Here is a 19,879-nt window from a genome sequence, read left to right as displayed (position 1 = left end):
TCAAATTCTGTGAAACATACACTATTGGGTGTCCCTGTCCATTAGGCCACCTGTGAACCATTATGACCCTGAGATCATACAGGGAGGCATCACATGTCAACACCACATCACACTTGGGATTGTATTGGGCCAACACCTCCGATGATGATAGCTGCTTTTTCACTTCCCTAAAGACTATGTCTTGGCTATGAGACCATTTCCTTTTTCAATAGCAGATGTAATGGTGCTAGGATGGAGACCAGGTTATGTATGAACTTTCCATTATAATTCACCAGTCCAAGAGAAAACCTAAGTTCTGGTACAGATGTGGGAGCCAAGGCACCTTTGATTGCCTTCTTTTTATCTTCCAATGAGTGTAACCTAGAATTGTTGACTCTGTAGCCCAAGTAAGTCACTTGGAGTGCCTGAAACACATATTTTTCCCTTTTAAAGTATATAGCCATCTTGGAGAAACATCTAAGCACTATGTCCAAGTACTCTAAGTTCTTCTTATTCGTTTTCCCTGTTATTAGCACATTACCTAGATAAATGGCAACCTGGGATAGACTTTGTAAAATGCTGTCCATCATCCGCTGAAAAATAGTACCAGCTGACGATATCCAAAATGGCAGTCTCGAGTATTGGTACAAATCTTTATGGCTATTAATTGCAGCATACTTCTGGGAATTCTCATGTAACTCTAATACACATGGCTCATGTACAACTTCATGATGGACAGCCTCCTGCCAGTTTTGCATCAGGAAATTATTGGAAAAGTTTCTCAGGGACAAGTTCTCTATGCATTTAGAAACAAATGAACTTATCAATGATCAACAGCATGGTTTTTTGCAGGAGAGGTCTTGCCTCACTAACTTGATTGAATTTTTTAAGGTGGTGATGAAGACGACCAATGTGGAAAAAGTGGTTGATGTCCTCCACATGGACTTTAGTAAAGCCTTTGACAAGGCCCCTCATTGCAGACTGGTACAAAAGGTGAAGTCACTTGATGTCAGGGTCAGCTGGTAAGATGGATACAGAACTGGCTTAGTCATAGGAGACAGAGGGTAGTGGTGGAAGGATAACTTTTATAATGGAATGTTCTGACTAGTGGTGTTCCACAGGGATCAGTGTTGGAGCCTCTGCTGTTCATGATCTACGTAAATGATTTGGAGGAAATGTAGTTGGTCCAATTAGTAAGTTTGCAGATGATACAAAGATTGGTGGAGTTGTGGATAGTGAGGAAGATTGTCAGAATATACAGCAGGAAATAGGTCAGTAGGAGGCATGGCAGAAAAATGGCAGTGGGGGTTTAATCCAGACAAATGCGAGGAGATGCATTTTGGAAGGTTAAGTACAATTGGAAATTATACAGTGAACGGCAGAATCCTTAAGAGTGTTGATGTGCAGTGGGATCTTGGTGTGCAGGTCCACAAATCACTGAAGGTCGCAGCCCAAGTAGATAAAGTAGCAAAAAAGACATGGCATACTTGCCTTCATTGGAAGTGGGATTGAGTATAAGGACAGAAAAGTTATGCTGCAGTTTTATAGAACTTTAGTTAGGCTATGCTTACAATATTGCATACAGTCCTGGTCATCATACTATCAGAAATTTGTGGATGCTTTGGAGACGGTATAGAAAAAGTTTACCAGAATGTTACCAGGTACATGGGGATTTTAGTTATGAAGAAAAATTGGATACGCTGAAAATGTGTTGCTGGAAAAGCGCAGCAGGTCAGGCAGCATCCAAGGAACAGGAAATTCGACGTTTCAGGCATAAGTCCTTTGATGAAGGGCTTATGCCCGAAACGTCAAATTTCCTGTTCCTTGGATGCTGCCTGACCTGCTGCGCTTTTCCAGCAACATTTTTTCAGCTCTGATCTCCAGCATCTGCAGACCTCACTTTCTCCCAGAAAAGTTGGATAGACTGTGTTTGTTATCACTGGAACTCAGAAGATTGAGAGGCCATCTGATACAAGTTTATAAGATTTTGAATGGCATGGATAGAGTGGAAAGTATAAGGATTTTTCCCAGAGTGGAGAGGTCAATTACTAGAGAAAATAGGTTCAAAGTGCAGGGTGGAGGAGGGGCGGAATTTAAAACAGATGTGCAAGGCATGTTTTGCACATAAAGGGTGGTGAGTGCCTGGAATGCACTGCCAGGGGAGGTGGTAGAAGCAGACACAATAGTAACATTCTTCACAGAGGATAAGTTGACAGATAAATCACAGGACATCTATGCTTCATTGTCAGAGGATGTTTCTCATGCTGTTAGTTGCAGATGTGTTTGTACCCGAAAGAAAAAGGGCAAAGATTTTGGAGTTAACAGAAACAGTTGGGCAAAACTCTCTTAAATTGAAATGGGTTAAGCAAATTAATTGTGACAGGGGGATAAGATTATTAGAAGTTTAAATTGTGTATGGACGAGAGAAATTCTTCTCTGAGAAGGATTTGAAAACTTGCTACCTGCTGTGATAAGCACTCATGTTGAGGAACAAACAGTTGCAACTGGAAGACAGGCAGCAATAATGACTAACAATCATAACTAATCCATAAAACTAATCCCTTTTTTCCAACACACTCATAAATTTGAAAGGGATAGAAAGTGAGAGAGTGAAAGGGAGGCAAGGAATGGATAGCTAGGAATGCCCAAACATCTCCTCCTCAGATCAGAAAGGAATGATGATGACGGTAAAAATTAGAAGCCAAGACCTTTCCATTGAACAAGATGGGAAACACTTATTCAGAATGTGGGAAGTTAAGAAGGAAATCCATGAGGATTCTTGTCATTTATATGAATAATGCTTGAAAAAAAAACACAGAAGGAAAAGGCCATGCATCAGACCTTAATTTTATCCAAATGTAGACACTGGAGGTAGCCACGGCTGAGTACAATAGAAGTAGAGTCACAGAGATGTACAGCACTGATACAGACCCATAACCCTCTAAACCCTTCCGATTTATGTAGGCACCCAGATGCCTTTTAAATCCAGTCTTCACCACTTCCTCTGGCATCTCATTCAATACATGCATTGCATTCTCTTTCGGTTCCTTTTAAACCTTTTCACTCTCATCTTAAACCTGTGCCCTCTAGTTTTGGACTTCCCTCAGGTAGAAAGAAAAGATCATATCTTCTTCACTTAAATCCTCCAAATCCATAAGTATTCGAAGGGATACAGAGCTAGTCAAACTCTCTTGCTGCATTTTTCCCTCCAGAGAGTTTAATGAAAGTTGAAATGTTCTTAAATCGGATGGGTGAAGAGTAAAGCCTAGTTCAATTATACAAAGTCCAACTGGAATGTGATTGGTTTTCTGAATGAGTGATAGTCAGGATATTTTTCCATTGAATATAATGAGCACAGCAATGGCTAAACAAAGTCCATGAACAGAGGTGACAGTGATACGATAAGCAAGTGTTCGGGTAGCTGAAACCATCTTTAAGAATGAGGAAAATAAAAAAGGAGCATTTGGCAAGTCTTCACTAGTCATGGCTGAGAAAGCAGTGCCAGAATTAAGTAAGTTAGCCCATAGGACAGGACATGCCCAGGAATTGTTGTGCCAGGTCTCACAAGAGATGTGTGATCAAACTTTGAGGAACATGCTCATGATGTCATCACCACATCATGGTATATGACCTAATGCATAAAGCTGTCAGTCTCCAGCTTATTGAGTTCTCTCCTCTGACAGCTTGACATGTGAGTGCCTGCTATTGTAGTGTAGAGACGCAGACACCAGGAACTGCGAGAAAAAATAATTAATTAATAAGGCTGATGTTCAACTAGTCTCTGAGGCAGCTCTCCCAATTTTGGAACGAGTTAGTAAGGAGGGTTTTGCAAGGTTGTTGTTGTCATTGCTAGTGCCCAGATCAATATCTGGTGGTTAAATGCTTATTTTGAGGTTCTTAAACAGTTTGATAGAACTGAATAAGTTCTGCTGTGATTTCAGAGGGCAGTTAAGAGCCAACCACATTGCTGTCATATGAAGGTCAATCCAGGTAAGGATGGGAGATTTCTTACCCAAAGGGCATGAGTGAATCAGATTTTTTAAATGAAAATTGTTTCATGGCCATTATCTAAAATTCAAATTCCATTGTCTGACATGGCAGGATCCAAACACAACTCCCCAGAACACTACTGGGGTCTTAAGATCACTCGGTTTTTGTGTCCCTAAAGAGGTAACCCTTTGCTGAGTCTTTTATGATTCAGCTGGATTTCGTGTCATCTCCAATAGGACCAGCATCTTCTTGCGATGATGAAGGATAAGGATGGCAACATGTAGGAACCCTGGATGGCACAGGATGTTGAAAGTTTAGTCAAAAGTGAAAGGATGCATATGAAAGGTTAGCTGAAATCAAGAAATATCCTTGAGGAATATAAAGAAAGCAGGAAAGAACTTAAACAAAGATTAGGAGGTATACAACATGCCAATAAGTGACCTTGGCAACTAGGATTAAGGACTGAAAATGTGTTGTTGGAAAAGCGCAGCAGGACAGGCAGCATCCAAGGAGCAGGAGAATCGATGTTTCGGGCAAGAGCCCTTCTTCAGGAATCCTAACTAGGATTAAGGAGCATTGCCAAATCATTTTGTATTTTGTTTCAGAACAAGAGGGTAGCTAGGGAAAGGGTAGGTCCACTCAAAGAGGGAATATAAACATGGTGTATATACAGAGTAAGTGGGTGAAGTCCTTAATGAGCACTTTGTACAGGTGTTCACCAAGGAGAAGGACATGGATGATGGTAAGATCAGGGAGAGGTATGTTGATATTTTAGGCTATGTCAATATTAAGATGGAGGAGGTGTTGGGTATCTTGAAAAACATTAAGGTAGCTAAGTCTCCAGATCCTGATACAATCTATCCCAGAATATTGGGAAAGCAAAGGAGGAGATTGCTGGGGTCTTGACAAAGACCTTTGTATCTTTCTTAGCCACAGGCAAGGTCACAGAACACTGGAGAATAGCTAATGTTCCATTGGTCAGCGAGCCTTACATCAGTGGGAGATCCCAAAAAATTATTGGAGAAGATTCCTAAGGACATGAGTTACTCACATTTGGAAAGGAATGGACTTATTAGAGATAGCCAGCATGGCTTTGTGAGGGGGAGGTCCTGTCTCATCAATTTGTTTGAGATTTTGAGGTAGTGATGAGAGTAGGGCAGTGGATATTGTCTGTATGCACTTTACACAGAAGATTAAATCACATGGAATACATGATGAGTTGGTAAGTGAATATAAAATTGGCTCAGTCATAAAAGAAGAAGGTAGCTGTGAAAGTGTTTTTTTGCTGACTGGAAGTCTGTGACCGTGGTGTTCCATTAGGATTAGTGCTAGGACCTCCATTGTTTGCAATATATGGAAATGATTTGGATTAAAATGGAAGTTGTCTAGTTAGTAAGTTTGCAGATGACATGAAAATTGGTGGAATTGTGGATAGCAAGGAAAATTGTCTGGAAAGTTGGGCAGAGAAATGACAGATGGAGTTCAACCAAGACAAGTGTAAGGAGATGTTTTTTGGGAGGTCAAATGCAAGAGGAAAGTATACAGTATTTATAGGCAGAGGTATATTGGGTTCTAAATCCCAAACTCACTGAAAGTGACAACGTATGTCGATAAGGTAGTAAAGAAGGCATATGGTAGGTTTGCCTTCATTGGTTGAGCCATTGAGTTGGCAAGTCATGTTGCAGTTGTATTAAAATTTAATTAGGCCACATTGGAATATTGTGTAGAGTACCATTTGCCACACTATAGAGAGGATGTAAACACTTCTGTGAGAGTGCGCAAGAGGTTTAACAGAATGTTTCCTGGATTAGAAAGTATTAACTATAAGGAAAAATTGGACAAATTCATTTTTGCTACAGCATTGACACTGAGGGATGACCTTATAGAAGTGTATAAAATAATGAGAGGCATAGATACAGCAGATAGTCAGAGTCTATCAAATATCAAACACCAGGAGCATAGGTTTAAGGTGAGAGGGGAAATATTTAAAGGAGATGTGCACATTAAGTTTTTACACAGAGGGATGTAAGTGCCTGGAATGTGCTGCCAGAGGAGGTGGTAGAAGCAGGTGCAATAGCAGCATTTAAGAGGCATTTTGAAATGAACAGGCAGAGAATAAAGGGATATGGACCATGTGCAGGCAGATGAGATAGCATCTTGGTCGGCACAGACATGGTGGGCCAAAGGGCCTGGTCCTCTACTGTCCTGTTCTGTGTTTCATGTTCAGTACTATTTTGCTCTAAACTGGATGATGTTTCCTTTCATTTGGCATCAATGCAGACAAGACTGACATAGTTATTGAATCTTTATTTCTAGTTATAAGTCGAACTACATTTGCTACTTCTCTGAATGAGAACAACACAACTGTCCTCTCAGATTGAAGCATGAGCAACATTTGCACCAAATAAGATTAGGAGGATTGCCAACAACACAACGTCACTGACTTCAAGGTAAATAATTAGTGAGTACAGAATTACCGAGCTGACAGAAACCATAAGTAACTGTTTCATTTTTGAAACATAATTCAGGTGTAAAGATTTGCTTTCCCAAAATGCAGCATCTCGCATTTATCTAAATTAAACTCCATGAAAGATTGCAGTAACATTATAAGGCTTGAGGAATCAAAAAGGATTTCAGTTTAATTGTCAAAAAAATGCTATGATGTGATGCTGTAAACATATAGAATAAAATGATGGGATTTTAGTAGACAGAGGAGCCATTTAACACATTGTGTCTGTATTCTTCTACATAGAACATAGAACATAGAAGGATACAGCGCAGTACAGGCCCTTCGGCCCTCGATGTTGCGCCGACCGAATCCTACCTAACCTATACTAGCCCAATAACTTCCAAATGCCTATCCAATGCCCGCTTAAATGACCATAAAGAAGGAGAGTTCACCACTGATACAGGCAGGGCATTCCATGAACTCACAACCCGCTGTGTGAAGAATCTACCCCTAACATCTGTCCTATACCTACCACCCCTTAATTTAAAGCTATGTCCCCTAGTAACACCTGACTCCATTAGCGGTAAAAGGTTCTTAGTATCTACCCTATCTAAACCCCTAATCATCTTATACACTTCTATCAGATCTCCCCTAAACCTTCTCTTCTCCAATGAGAACAGCCCCAAGTGCCTCAGCCTTTCCTCATAAGATTTTCCTACCATTCCAGGCAACATCCTGGTAAACCTCCTCTGCACTCGTTCTAAAGCTTCCACATCCTTCCTATAGTATGGCGACCAAAACTGCACACAATACTCCAGATGAGGCCTCACCAGAGTCTTATACAATTGCAACATGACCTCAGGACTCCGGAACTTAATTCCTCTGCCAATAAAGCCCAGTACACCATATGCCTTCCTCACAGCACTATTTACCTGGGTGGCAACTTTCAGAGATCTGTGTACATAGACACCAAGATCCCTCTGCTCATCCACACTACCAAGTAGCCTACCATTAGCCCAGTAATCCATCATCTTGTTACTCCTACCAAAGTGAACGACTTCGCACTTAGCTACATTGAATTCCATTTGCCACATTTCCGCCCAGCTCTGCAACTTATCTATATCCCGCTGTAACCTACCACTTCCTTCCTCACTATCCACAACTCCACCGACTTTTGTGTCATCCGCAAACTTGCTTACCCAGCTTTCAAGTCCTTCTTTACCTTGTCAAAATTGTTCATGATTTTGAACAACTCAATTAGGTCACCTGTTTGTCTTCTCTGCTCCAAGGCAAATAAGCCCAACTTTCTTATCTTCCATAGCATAAATCTACAAACTCGAAACAGATAATTCCCTGTTTCGTTGTGGTTGACAGGTGTGGGAGATAATGAAGCGTTAAGGTACTCCATTGAAATAAACAAAGTTGGAATTGAACCTGGCCGCCAAACTGAAACATTGATTCTGCTTTACCATCGATAGTCACAGGTGAGGTGCCAGAAGACTGGAGGTTGGCTAACATGGTTCCACTATTTAAGTAAGGTGGTAAGGACAAGCCAGGAAACTATAGAACGGCGAGCCTGACGTTAGTTGTGGGCAAATTGTTAGAGGGAATGCTGAGGGAAAGGATGTACATATATTTGGAAAGGCAAGGACAGTCAACATGGCTTTGTGTGTGAGAAATCATGTCTCACAAACTTGATTGAGTTTTTTGAAGAAGTAACAAAGAGGAAAGAGCGGTGGACATGATCTATATGGACTTTAGTAAGGTGTTCAACAAGGTTCCCCATGGGAGCAAGGTTAGATCTCATGGAATACAGGGAGAACTAGCCATTTGGATACAGAACTCGCTCAAAGGTAGAAGACAGAGGGTGGTGGTGGAGGATTGTTTTTCAGACTGGAGGCCTGTGACCAGTGGAGTGCCACAAGGATAGGTCTAGGTCGACTACTTTTCGTCATTTATATAAATGATTTGGATGTGAGCTTAAGAGGTATAGTTAGTAAGTTGGCAGATGACACCAAAATTGGAGTGTAATGGACAGCAAAGAAGGTTACCTCAGATTACAATGGGAACTTGATCAGATGAGCCAATGGACTGAGAAGTGGCAGATGGAGTTTAATTTAGATAAATGCGAGGTGCTGCATTTTGGGAAAGCAAATCTTAGCAGGACTTATACACTTAATGGTAAGGTCCTAGGGAGTGTTGCTGAACAAAGAGACCTTGGAGTGCAGGTTCACAGCTTCTTGAAAGTAGAGTCGCAGGTAGATAGGATAGTGAAGAAGGCGTTTGGTATGCTTTCCTTTATTGGTCAGAATATTGAGTACAGGGTTAGGAGGTCATGTTGTGGCTGTACAAGACATTGGTTAGGCCACTTTCAGAATATTGCATGCAATTCTCATCTCCTTCCTATAGGAAAAATGTTGTGAAACTTGAAAGGGTTCAAAAAAGATTTTTAAAGATGTTGCCAGGGTTGGAGGATTTGAGCTCCAGGGTGAGGTTGAATCGGCTGGGCTGTCTTCCCTGGAGCGTCGGAGGCTGAGGGATGACCTCATAGAGGTTTATAAAATCATGAGGAGCATGGATAGGCTAAATAGTCAAGTATTTTCCATGGGATGGGGGAGTCCAGATCTAGGGGGCCTAAGTTTAGGGTGAGAGGGAAAAGATATAAAAGAGAATTAAAAGGCAATTTTTTCACGCAGTGGGAGGTGCGTGTATGAAATGAGATGCCAGCAGAAGTGGTGGAGGCTAGTACAACTGCAACATTTAAAGGAATCTGGATGGGTACATGAATAGGAAGGGTTTGGAGGCATATGGGCCGGGTGCTGGCAGGTGGGACTATATTGGGGTGGGATATCTGGTCGGCATGGATGGGTTGGACCGAAGGTCTGTTTCCGTGCTGTACATTTCTATGACTCTATCTCCACAGATGCTGTGAGACCTGAGATTTTCCAGCAAATTCTGTTTTTGTTAGAATAGAAAATTGCTCTATTCTTCAGTCCAGCTGCATTTTTCTTGTCTTACAGACTTAAAAAGCAAGATGAAAATGCAGTACAGACTAAAATAGTTTATACTGATAATAAAAATAGAAAGTGCTGGAAAGTGTTGGCAGGTCAAGTAGTATTGGAAGAGAGAGACAAAGTTAATTATTCAGGCTGATGACCTTTTATCAAGCTTGAACTAAGACCATCAAAATGATTTAGATTGTTAGATTTTCAGCAACTGTGACACTTTATTTTATGCCATTTTGTATTAACTGTGATGTAGTTAATCTAGGAGAGTATCGGGGAATGTGTGTGTGAAAATGCCTTTTCTGCATTACTGCCATACTATTCCTTGAGAATGTTTCCTTTAGAAATAAAAAATAACTGACAAATAAATATTGAGAGTCTGTGCATATATCAGATCAAATCTTCCATTTGAAGAAACAGTCCAGCTTTACTTTGAACAGCCTCCTTTTGCATTATTACAATTCTGTGATTTTTATTAATTATAAAAATGATGTCTCCTCTGACTTACCTTTTCCTTGGTGGAAGTGTTGTTATATCTGGTCTGGTCAACATGGACGGTAATTCTGGGACTGGCCTCCTGCTTAATGAATTCCCTGTTGAAGCAGAAAAGGATTGACTCCGGTTCCTCTCAGATAAGGTTGCCACTTCTGTGTAAAGTTCATTAGAAACCATTTCTCCTGCAAATGTTGTGTCCGCTGAAGACATCAAGGGTAGAGAGTGTGAAGAAAAACTCGAAAGAAACTGCATGTCCTTCAGGTTTTCAGCAGGCTTGGGCATAGGAGGTATAGACTGAGTCCCAGACTGGTCGGAATCAAAGGAGGTTGCTGTATTTGGCATAAAACAGGCAGGAGGTTTCCCCCGATTACTTCGTGGTGGAACTGGGGGAATATTCTCCTCTGTCTTGGGAACCAGTTCCTCTGATGGAGTCCAAACTGTATTTTCATCACTTGATGAGTATTGCCTCTTTGTCAAATCAGGTTTGTCTCCAGCTATTTCAGCAGGAGTAAATACTTCCGGTGGCAGAACCAGATTAGAATTTTGTCCCGATGCTGATCCTGTTGTTGCTTGATGCTTGGGTGTTGAAGAATTTTTATTGAACAATGTCCGAGGCTTGGGAATAGGCTTTATCACTGGTTCCTCTGGCTCAGCATCAATGACATTTAAATTATCTTTCCCATCGCCATCAGCTCTTGATCTCTCCAACATTCGATCTCTATCACCATCCAGCTCGTCAGAGGTGGAGGTCAAAAACTCATCTGTAGGGGTCAGACTTCGCTGTTGCACAAGTTTTAAGATGCGTTTCCGATGCCCAGTGGCTTTGATACCAATCTGAAGAAGAGATTCATTGTTAAAATGGATAGAGTCCTTGGGTGTGTAAAACCCATTCTGGATGAAATTTTCTCTGTATTTCTCCAAGTGAATGGTGGCCAGCCAGTCTCCAATGTCACCCTCCTCTTCACTGAGTGATGCCATAGTAATTCTGTGTCTTCAGCCTGCTCTTATTTAACGGAGGGTGAACCAGATCCATCAGCATAACCAAACACCAACATCTGAAAAAGAAATCAAGCAATTCTATTTATATAAGCTCTCACTCCTTCTAATATTTCAATATTCTTGAAATTATGAAATAAATACATTTGTCAAATTAAAGTGAATTGCCTTTACTTATATTGAGTCAAAAGCAGAATTGTTACTGACCTTATGCTCAGTAACAAGTTGTGTCAAAAAATATGGGATTACTGGGGGCTGTTGAAGATGGGATCAGATTGTGGGAGGATCAATCAGAAGAGGCATGGTCAACCTGAGAAGGAAGTTCACAGGTCTAATTTTGAGATAGAGGAGGGATACTACGAAATATTATCTAAATGGTGAGATGTTGCATTTCTCTAACATACAGAAAGATCTGGGTGTCCTAGTGCATGAATTACAGGAGGTTAGCATACAGGTGTTGCAAGTAATCCAGAAAACTAACAGAACGTTATCATATGTATAGATCTCTAAAATGTAGTTTTCTTTTTGTACTGTCAATGGTGTTACATCCCAGCTGTTGAAGATTACATCGCCTCTCTGTTGCAGTCTGCCAAGCTGGAATACTGTTTTCATCTGTACTTCATTGTCTCCCAGCCTTCAAGAATTTTCAGTGGCTAAAATTTCATGCAAATAGACAACAGTCAATAACCATGACATTACATTCTTGTGTTGGCTTTTGGATATGCTAAACAAGCTTTCAAGTACAGCTCTGTAACTGTAACAGTGAAAAACAGTGTTGATAGGGACCGTGGGAGCCAAACTCAGGTTGGTCACCAGCTCTTGGCACTCTTCAAACAAGAACAGGTTTCACAGATCTGCAGTGAATAATCCTTTTTCAAACAACAATTTCGAATGAAAGTCAACTAATCATGGTCTGTTATGAGGACCTAGTATGTTTACCTGCATAAATATTACTACACATTCAAAATAGCTTATTTCCAAACTGACTGCTTTCAAACAAAAGATCTATAAGCAAATTGTGCAGTATGTTTGCTGCTCTTTCTCTCTGTAAGAAACGATGACTCTATGAATTATTTCCAAGCGTTCACCTGAATCTGTTGGAAGTTTAAGAATCAGTAACAAGGAGACAATCCTTTGGATTGATACAGGAGGTGTAAAATCAGAAGTGAGAAGATTCTACCTTTGATGTAAAAGCTGTAAAATCTGGCTACATGAACCAAGTTAATCAGATATTTAAGTAGCAAAACCAAAATAAATAATTGAAGAGAGGAAGTATAAAAAAAACTTTAAGAGTGAATGAAAGTGAATATTGAACTGGCTATAGGATGCTTTGCTTTCTTAAAGTACTAGATAAACAAAGATTATTGAATAGTGTCATGGAAACAGGAGTAGACCATTCAGTCCATCAAGCCTGCTGATCATAATGACTGATCAAACAGTACTTTCATAACCCTTCACACCATTCATAATCGAACATGTATCAACTCGGTGTCCACAGCCCTCTGCAGTAGACAATTCCAAAGGTTCACAGACTTCTGAGTAAAACAAATTCTCTGCATAATTTTTCTAAGTGGCATCCTCTTTATTTTAAAATTGCTCCCTTAGTCCTAGACTCCACAACCAGGGGAAACATCTTACCTGTATTTACCCTGCCTATTCCTTTAAATATTCTGTAGGTTCAATGAGATCACATCTCATGCTTTGAAACTTTCAAGAATATAGGCCCAGTTTGCCCAATCATAAGTGAGATCATTAACTTTTAAAAATGGAATTCAAACAACAGTTATTTCCTGAAATGTCTTCACATTTTAAACAGAATGTTTTACTGTTTAAGAATTAAATGGAGCAAGTACTACAAAATTAAAATGAAATTAATGTTGTATAAATTTATTAGAACATACAACATAGAATGTTACAGCGCAGTACAAGCCCTTCAGTCCTTGATGTTGCGTCGACCTGTGAAAATAATCTGATTCCTATCTAACTAACACCGTTCCATTATTATCCATATGTTTGACCAATGCCCATTTAAACGCCCTTAACGTCAGCGAGTCGACTACTGTTGCAGGCAGGCCGTTCCACGCCCCTACTACTCTCTGAGTGAAGAAACTCATATTGAAAAGAGATCACTTCACAGAATCACAGCAGAATGCATACACTTAATGGCAAGGTCCTGGGGAATATTGTAGATGGGATGGTAAAGCTGGTGTTAGGTATGCTTGTTTTTATTGGTCAGTGCATTGAGTATAGGAGTTGGGATGTCAAGTTGTAGAGACATAGAACATAGAACATTATGTTGCGCCGCCCTGTCATACCAATCTGAAGCCCATCTAACCTACACTATTCCATGTACATCTATATGCTTGTCCAATGACGACTTAAATGTACTTAAAGTTGGTGAATCTACTACTGTTGCAGGCAAAGCATTCCATACCCTTACTACTCTCTGGGTAAAGAAACTACCTCTGACATCTGTCTTATATTTATCACCCCTCAATTTAAAGCTATGTCCCGACGTGCTCGCCGTCACCATACTTGGAAAAAGGCTCTCCCTTCCACCCTATCTAACCCTCTGATTATCTTGTATGTCTCTATTAAATCACCTCTCAACCATCTTCTTTCTAACGAAAACAGCCTCAAGTCCCTCAGCCTTTCCTCGTAAGACCTTCCCTCCATACCAGGCAGCATCCTAGTAAATCTCCTCTACACCCTTTCCAAAGCTTCCACATCCTTCTTCTAATGTGGTGACCAGAACTGTACACAATACTCCAAGTGCAGCCGCACTAGAGTTTTGTACAGCTGTAGCATAACCTCATTGATCCACAACTTGATCCCTCTATTAATAAAAGCTAAAACACTGTTTGCCTTCTTAACAACCCTGTCAACCTGGGTGGCAACTTTCAAGGATCTGTGTACCTGGACACCGAGGTCTCTCTGCTCATCTACACTACCAAGAATCTTACCATTAGCCCAGTACTTTGCATTCTGGTTACTCCGACCAAAATGAATCACCTCACACTTGTCTGCATTAAACTCCAGTTGCCATCTCTTAGCCCAGCTCTGCAGCTTATCTCTGTATATTGTATAAGACATTGGTTAGGCCACTTGTGGAATACTGTGTGCAGTTCTAGTTTCCCAGCCAAGAAAAAATGTTATTAAACTTGAAAGGGTTCAGAAAAAATTTACAAGGATGTTGCTGGTATTGGAGGGTTTGAGCTGTAGTGAGAGGCTGAATCAGCTGGGGCTATTTTTCCCAGGAGTGTAGGAGGCTGAAAAATGACCTGACAGAGGTTTATAAAATCATGAGGGACATGAATAGGGTGAATAGCTAACGTATTTTCCCCAGGGTAGGGGAGTCAAAAGCTAGATGGTGTAGATTTAAGGTGAGAAAGGAAAGATTTAAAAGGGACCTGAGGGGCAACGTTTTCAAATAGAAGGTAGTGCATGAATGGAACGAGCTACCAGAGGAAGTGGTGGAGGTTGGTACAACTACAACATTTAAAAGACATCTGGATGGGTATATGAACAGGAAAGGTTTAGACGGATATGGGCCAAATGTTGGCAGATAGGACTGGATTAATTTAGGATATTTGGTTGGCATGGACGAGTTGGTCCCAAGGGTCCGTTTCCATGCTATACAGATCCATGACTTTATAGCTTACAGGATTATCGTCGTGAGTAAGGAGGCTATTCAGCTCACTGTGCCAGCACTTTCTCTCTGAGCATCATGGCTCAGTGCTGACCTCTTGCTTTTCCTAGTAACCCTGCCAAATCTTTCTATTTAATTAATCATCATGTGCCTATTGAATGTTTCAATTGTTTCTGTTTCCACTACACAGGGAATATTATCTCGTTATTTACCCTATTCCTGCCCCGACATGATTTTGACAACTTCTATCTAATCTCCTCTTCATAAGACCATAACACCATAATACATAGGAGTGGAAGTAAGGCCATTCAGCCCATCGAGTCCACTCCGCAATTCAATCATGGCTGATGGGCATTTCAACTCCACTTACCCGCATTCTCCCCGTAGCCCTTAATTCCTCGTGACATCAAGAATCTATCAATCTCTGCCTTGAAGACATTTAGCGTCCCGGCCTCCACTGCACTCTGCGGCAATGAATTCCACAGGCCCACCACTCTCTGGCTGAAGAAATATCTCCGCATTTCTGTTCTGAATTGACCCCCTCTAATTTTAAGGCTGTGTCCACGGGTCCTAGTCTCCTCACCTAACGGAAACAATTTCCTAGCGTCCACTCTTTACAAGCCATGTATTATCTTGTAAGTTTCTATTAAGTCTCCCCTTAATCTTCTAAACTTCAATGAATACAATCCCAGGATCCTCAGCCATTCCTCGTATGTTAGACCAACCATTCCAGGGATCATCCATGTGAATCTCCGCTGGACACATTCCAGTGCCAGTATGTCCTTCCTGAGGTGTGGGGACCAAAACTGGACACAGTACTCCAAATGGGGCCTAACCAGAGCTTTATACAGTCTCAGTAGCACAACGGTGCTTTTATATTCCAACCCTCTTGAGATAAGTGACAACATTGCATTTGCTTTCTTAATCATGGACTCAACCTGCATGTTTACCTTTAGAGAATCCTCAACAAGTACTCCCAGATCCTTTTGTACTTTGGCTTTATGAATTTTTTCACCGTTTAGAAAGTAGTCTATGCTTTTATTCTTTTTTCCAAAGTGCAGGATCTCGCAGTTGCTCACATTGAATTCCATCAGCCATCTCCTGGACCACTCTCCCAAACTGTCTAGGTCCTTCTGCAGCCTCCCCACTGCCTCAGTACTACCTGCCTGTCCACCTAACTTCATATCATCGGCAAACTTCGCTAGAATGCCCCCAGTCCCTTCATCCAGATCATTAATATATAATGTGAACAGCTGTGGCCCCAACACTGAACCCTGCGGGACACCGCTTGTCACTGGCTGCCATTCTGAAAAAGAACCTTTTATCCCAACTCTCTGCCTTCTGTCAGACAGCCAATCCCCAATCCATACCAGTAGCTCATTTCGAACACCATGGGCCCTCACCTTGCTCAGCAGCCTCCCGTGTGGCAGCTTATCAAAGGCCTTTTGGAAGTCTAGATAGATCACATCCACTGGGTTTCCCTAGTCTAACCTACTTGTCACCTCTTCAAAGAAGAGGTTTGTCAGGCACGACCTCCCCTTACTAAATCCATGTTGACTTGTTCTAATCAGATTCTGATCTTCCAAGAATTTAGAAACCTCATCCTTAATGATGGATTCTAGAATTTTACCAACAACCGAGGTTAGGCTAATTGGCCTATAATTTTCCATCTTTTGTCTTGATCCTTTCTTGAACAAGGTGATTACAACAGAAATCTTCCAATCATCCAGGACTTTCCCTGACTCCAGTGACTTTTGAAAGATCTCAACCAATGCCTCTGCTATTTCCTCAGCCACCTCTCTCAGAACTCTAGGATGTATCCCATCGGGGCCAGGAGATTTATCAATTTTAAGACCTTTTAGCTTTTCTAGCACTTTCTCTTTTGTAATGGCAACCATATTCAACTCAGCCCCCTGACTCCCTTTAATTATTGGGATATTACTCATGTCTTCACCTTCTCCTGTCCCAACTTCTCCAATATTTTCTGTTAAAATGTCTCATCCCTGGAATCATTCTTCTGTAATCTTTCCAATACATTCATATTCTTCCATCAGTGTGTCACCCTGAACTGTGCATAATACTCCAGCTTATGTTCATCATTGTTCTTATACAGGTTTATCATAATCTCCCCGCTCTTGCACTCAAGGCCTCTATCAATGAAGTCTCTCTCTACCTGTCTTGTCATTTGTGTACATATACACCCAGGTCTTTCTGTTCTTGCATGCCTTTTTGAACAGTATCTTTTTATTTCATAGTCTCCATATCCTTTGTACCAAATTGCATTACCATGCACTTCTCTGCATTAAACCTCATCTGCCATTTATCCACCAACTCCACCAACTTATTAATGTCCTTCTGAAGTTCTTCACAGTTTACAATTCTTCCAAGATTTGTGCTATTTTCAAATTTTGAAATTATCCTTGCACAGCAAGATCCAGGAATAATAAGGATCCCAATACTGACCCTCGGGAAACTCACTACAAACCTTCCTGCAGCCTTAAAATTCCCCATTGACCATTACTCCCTATTTCTTATCCCTCAGGCAATTTTGTATGTGTGTACGTTGCTACCAATTCTTTTATATTATGACCTACAATGTTCCTCACAAGTCTGTTGTGTGACACTGTATCAAATGCCTCCATAAATCCATGCACACCATATCAACACCAGACCTGACAATTTACCAGGTAGGTCTGGCAATTAAATTCTTTATGAATATGGACTTTTCACTCTGAGCATAGGTCTCACTTGCAATCTGGGGTGATGGTGGCATAGTGTTAATGTCACTGTCATCCAGAGATTCAGGTAATTTTTTTTGGACTTGTGACTACAAGTTCTCTCACATCAGCTAGTAGAAGTTAAATTGAATTAATGAAGATGAAATATAAAGCTAGTTTCAGTGAAGGTGACCATAGAACTAAAACTGTTGCAAAAACTCATATGATTCACAAATGTCATTTAGGGACTGAAATCTGCTATAATTACCTAAACTGGCCTACTTTGTACTCCAGGCCCAGGACACCAAGGCTGATTCACATCTGCGGTGCTCGGTGAACCATTCCCTAAGTTTCAGTCTCCCCAATGTTGAGAAGATCAAATAGGGAGCATAAACTTAGGGAATGGTTCACTGAGTATCGCAACCGGGTCTGCAGGGGGCGACTGGACCTCCCAATTACCGCCCATTTCAATTCCCCTAACAGCTTCCTGTCCAACCTGACCGTGCTTGGCCTCCTCCATTGCCACAACGAACCAAACCGCAAATTGGAGGAACAATACCTTATCTTTCACCTGGGCAACCTACAGCCTGAGGATTCAACATTGAGTTCTCCAATTTCAAATAACCTCCCTTTCCATCCCCTGACTCCCTTACCAGCCTGTCCCCATCCCTTTCACTGCTCCCTGCCACCAACTGGATTAATTCCTCCCATTGACCAACCAGGTCGTGCCCTCTACCTGTCTTCACCGATCCCCACTTCACCACCCCCTTTTTCTGTAGCTTCCCCCATTCCCACCCCCAGTCCTGAAGAAGTGTTACACCTGAAATGACTACTTCTCCACCTCCTGGTGCTGCCTGGCTTGCTGTGTTCTTTCAACCTCCTGCCTGTCTATTTTGGATTCCAGCATCTGCAGTTTTTTTGCCTCTAACCATGGATAGAGGATTGGTTGACTCACAGAAGGCAGACAATGGGGATAAAGAGGTTTTTTTTAAGGATAGCAGCTGGTGACTCGTGGAGTTCTGCAGGAGTCCAGTTGGGACCACAATTATTCACATTATTCATTAAAGATCTAGACAAAGTGACTGAGAGCATTGTTGTTAAGTTTGCAGATGACACAAAAATAGGTGGAGGGACAGGTAGTGTTGAAGAAGCAAGGAGGCTGCAGATGGACTTAACAAGCTAGAAGAGTCAGCAAATAAGTGGCAGATAGAATACAATGTGGGAAAATGTGACGTTATGCACTTTGGGAGGAACATCCACTATTTTCTAAATAGAGAAAGTCCTCAAAAATCTTAAGTGTATGGTACTTGGGAATTCTAGTTGAGGAGTCTCTTAAGGTTAACATGCAGGTTCAGTTTGCAGTTAAGAAGGGATATGCAATATTAGCATTCATTTCAAAAGGGCTAGAATGCAAGGACAGGAGTATAATGCTGAGGCTGTATAAGGCTGTGGTCAGACCACATTTGGAATATTATAAGATTCCCTAAGAATCTTGTATATGGCAATAGTATCTCCTCTAATTCTTATAAATTCCAAAGAATACAAGCCCACGTATTCAACCTCTCTTCACAGAACACTCCCTCCATCCCCAGGATCAACCTAATGGACCTTCTCTGGACTACCTTCAATGCCTGGATATCATTCCTTTAATAATGTGTGGTGGCTCAGTAGTTAGAACTGCTGCCTCACAGCACCAGAGTCCCAGGTTCGATTCCAGCCTCGGGCGACTGTCTGTATGGAGTCTGCACGTTCTCCCGTGTCTGTTTGGGTTTCCTCCAGCAGTTCAAAGATGTGCAAATCAGGTGAATTGGCCATGCTAAATTGTCCATAGTGTTAGGTGCATTAGTCACAGGGAAAATGGTCTGGGTGGGTTACTCTTAGGAGGACTGGTTGGGCCGAAGGGTCTGTTTCCACACTGTAGGGAATCTAATGAGTCTAAACTGTTCACACAATTCCAACTGTGACCTAACCAGTGCTGTTTATGGTTGGATCAAAACCTCCCCTTTTTTGTATTCCTGTCCCTTTACAATAAAGGCCAACATTCCATTTGCCTCAGATTTTGCCCTCTGTATTTGGATGTTAGCTTTTTATGATTCATGCATGAGGAATCCCAAATCCTTCTGTTTTTAAACTTTCTGCAATTTTCCCCCAATTAAATAATATTCATCTCCTCTATTCTTCCTGTCAAAGTGCATAACTTTACATTTTCTCACATCAACCATTTGCTAAGTTTACCTCCTCTTGTTTAACCTATCTATACCCCTCATTGTGCCATCCTCAGCATTTGCCTTCCCTTATATGTTTGTGTCCTTTGTAAGTTGCATTGCTACCTTAAATCAAATGAATCTACATATATTGTAGGCACACAACTAAGCATTCAAAGTTTCAAATTCATTAATACTCTACAGGAATAACAGCTCATTCCTTGGGTTGGACCTCAAAACTAAGCAGTGTGATTGTGAGACGAGAGTGCTCTTTGCTAGGCTTCATGTGTCACACAATCTTTCTCATCTTTTTAATTATCAAGATAGTAGAAAGGATGTGAAGGCATCAGAGACAGCGCATGTAAGATTTATGAAAATGGCTCCAGGGATGAGGA

General features: G+C 41.2%; 1 protein-coding gene across 2 annotated transcripts in view; it reads right to left on the bottom strand.

The window, feature by feature from the left end:
- arap3 (ArfGAP with RhoGAP domain, ankyrin repeat and PH domain 3) overlaps positions 1-19,879 on the bottom strand; it is a 344,677-nt gene that overhangs the window by 202,782 nt on the left and 122,016 nt on the right. For both annotated transcript variants that reach the window (XM_060837460.1, XM_060837459.1), the window contains exon 2: positions 9,932-10,973. In XM_060837460.1, the coding sequence (XP_060693443.1) occupies positions 9,932-10,896 (965 nt within the window). In that variant the 5' untranslated portion in view covers positions 10,897-10,973. The remainder of the gene's footprint in view (positions 1-9,931; positions 10,974-19,879) is intronic.

The sequence above is a fragment of the Hemiscyllium ocellatum genome, chromosome 16 (genome assembly GCF_020745735.1).
Source record: "Hemiscyllium ocellatum isolate sHemOce1 chromosome 16, sHemOce1.pat.X.cur, whole genome shotgun sequence".
Classification (NCBI taxonomy): Eukaryota; Metazoa; Chordata; class Chondrichthyes; order Orectolobiformes; family Hemiscylliidae; genus Hemiscyllium; species Hemiscyllium ocellatum.
The sequence above is the reverse complement of the archived record's forward strand: the minus strand, read 5'-3'. Positions and strand labels throughout refer to the sequence as shown.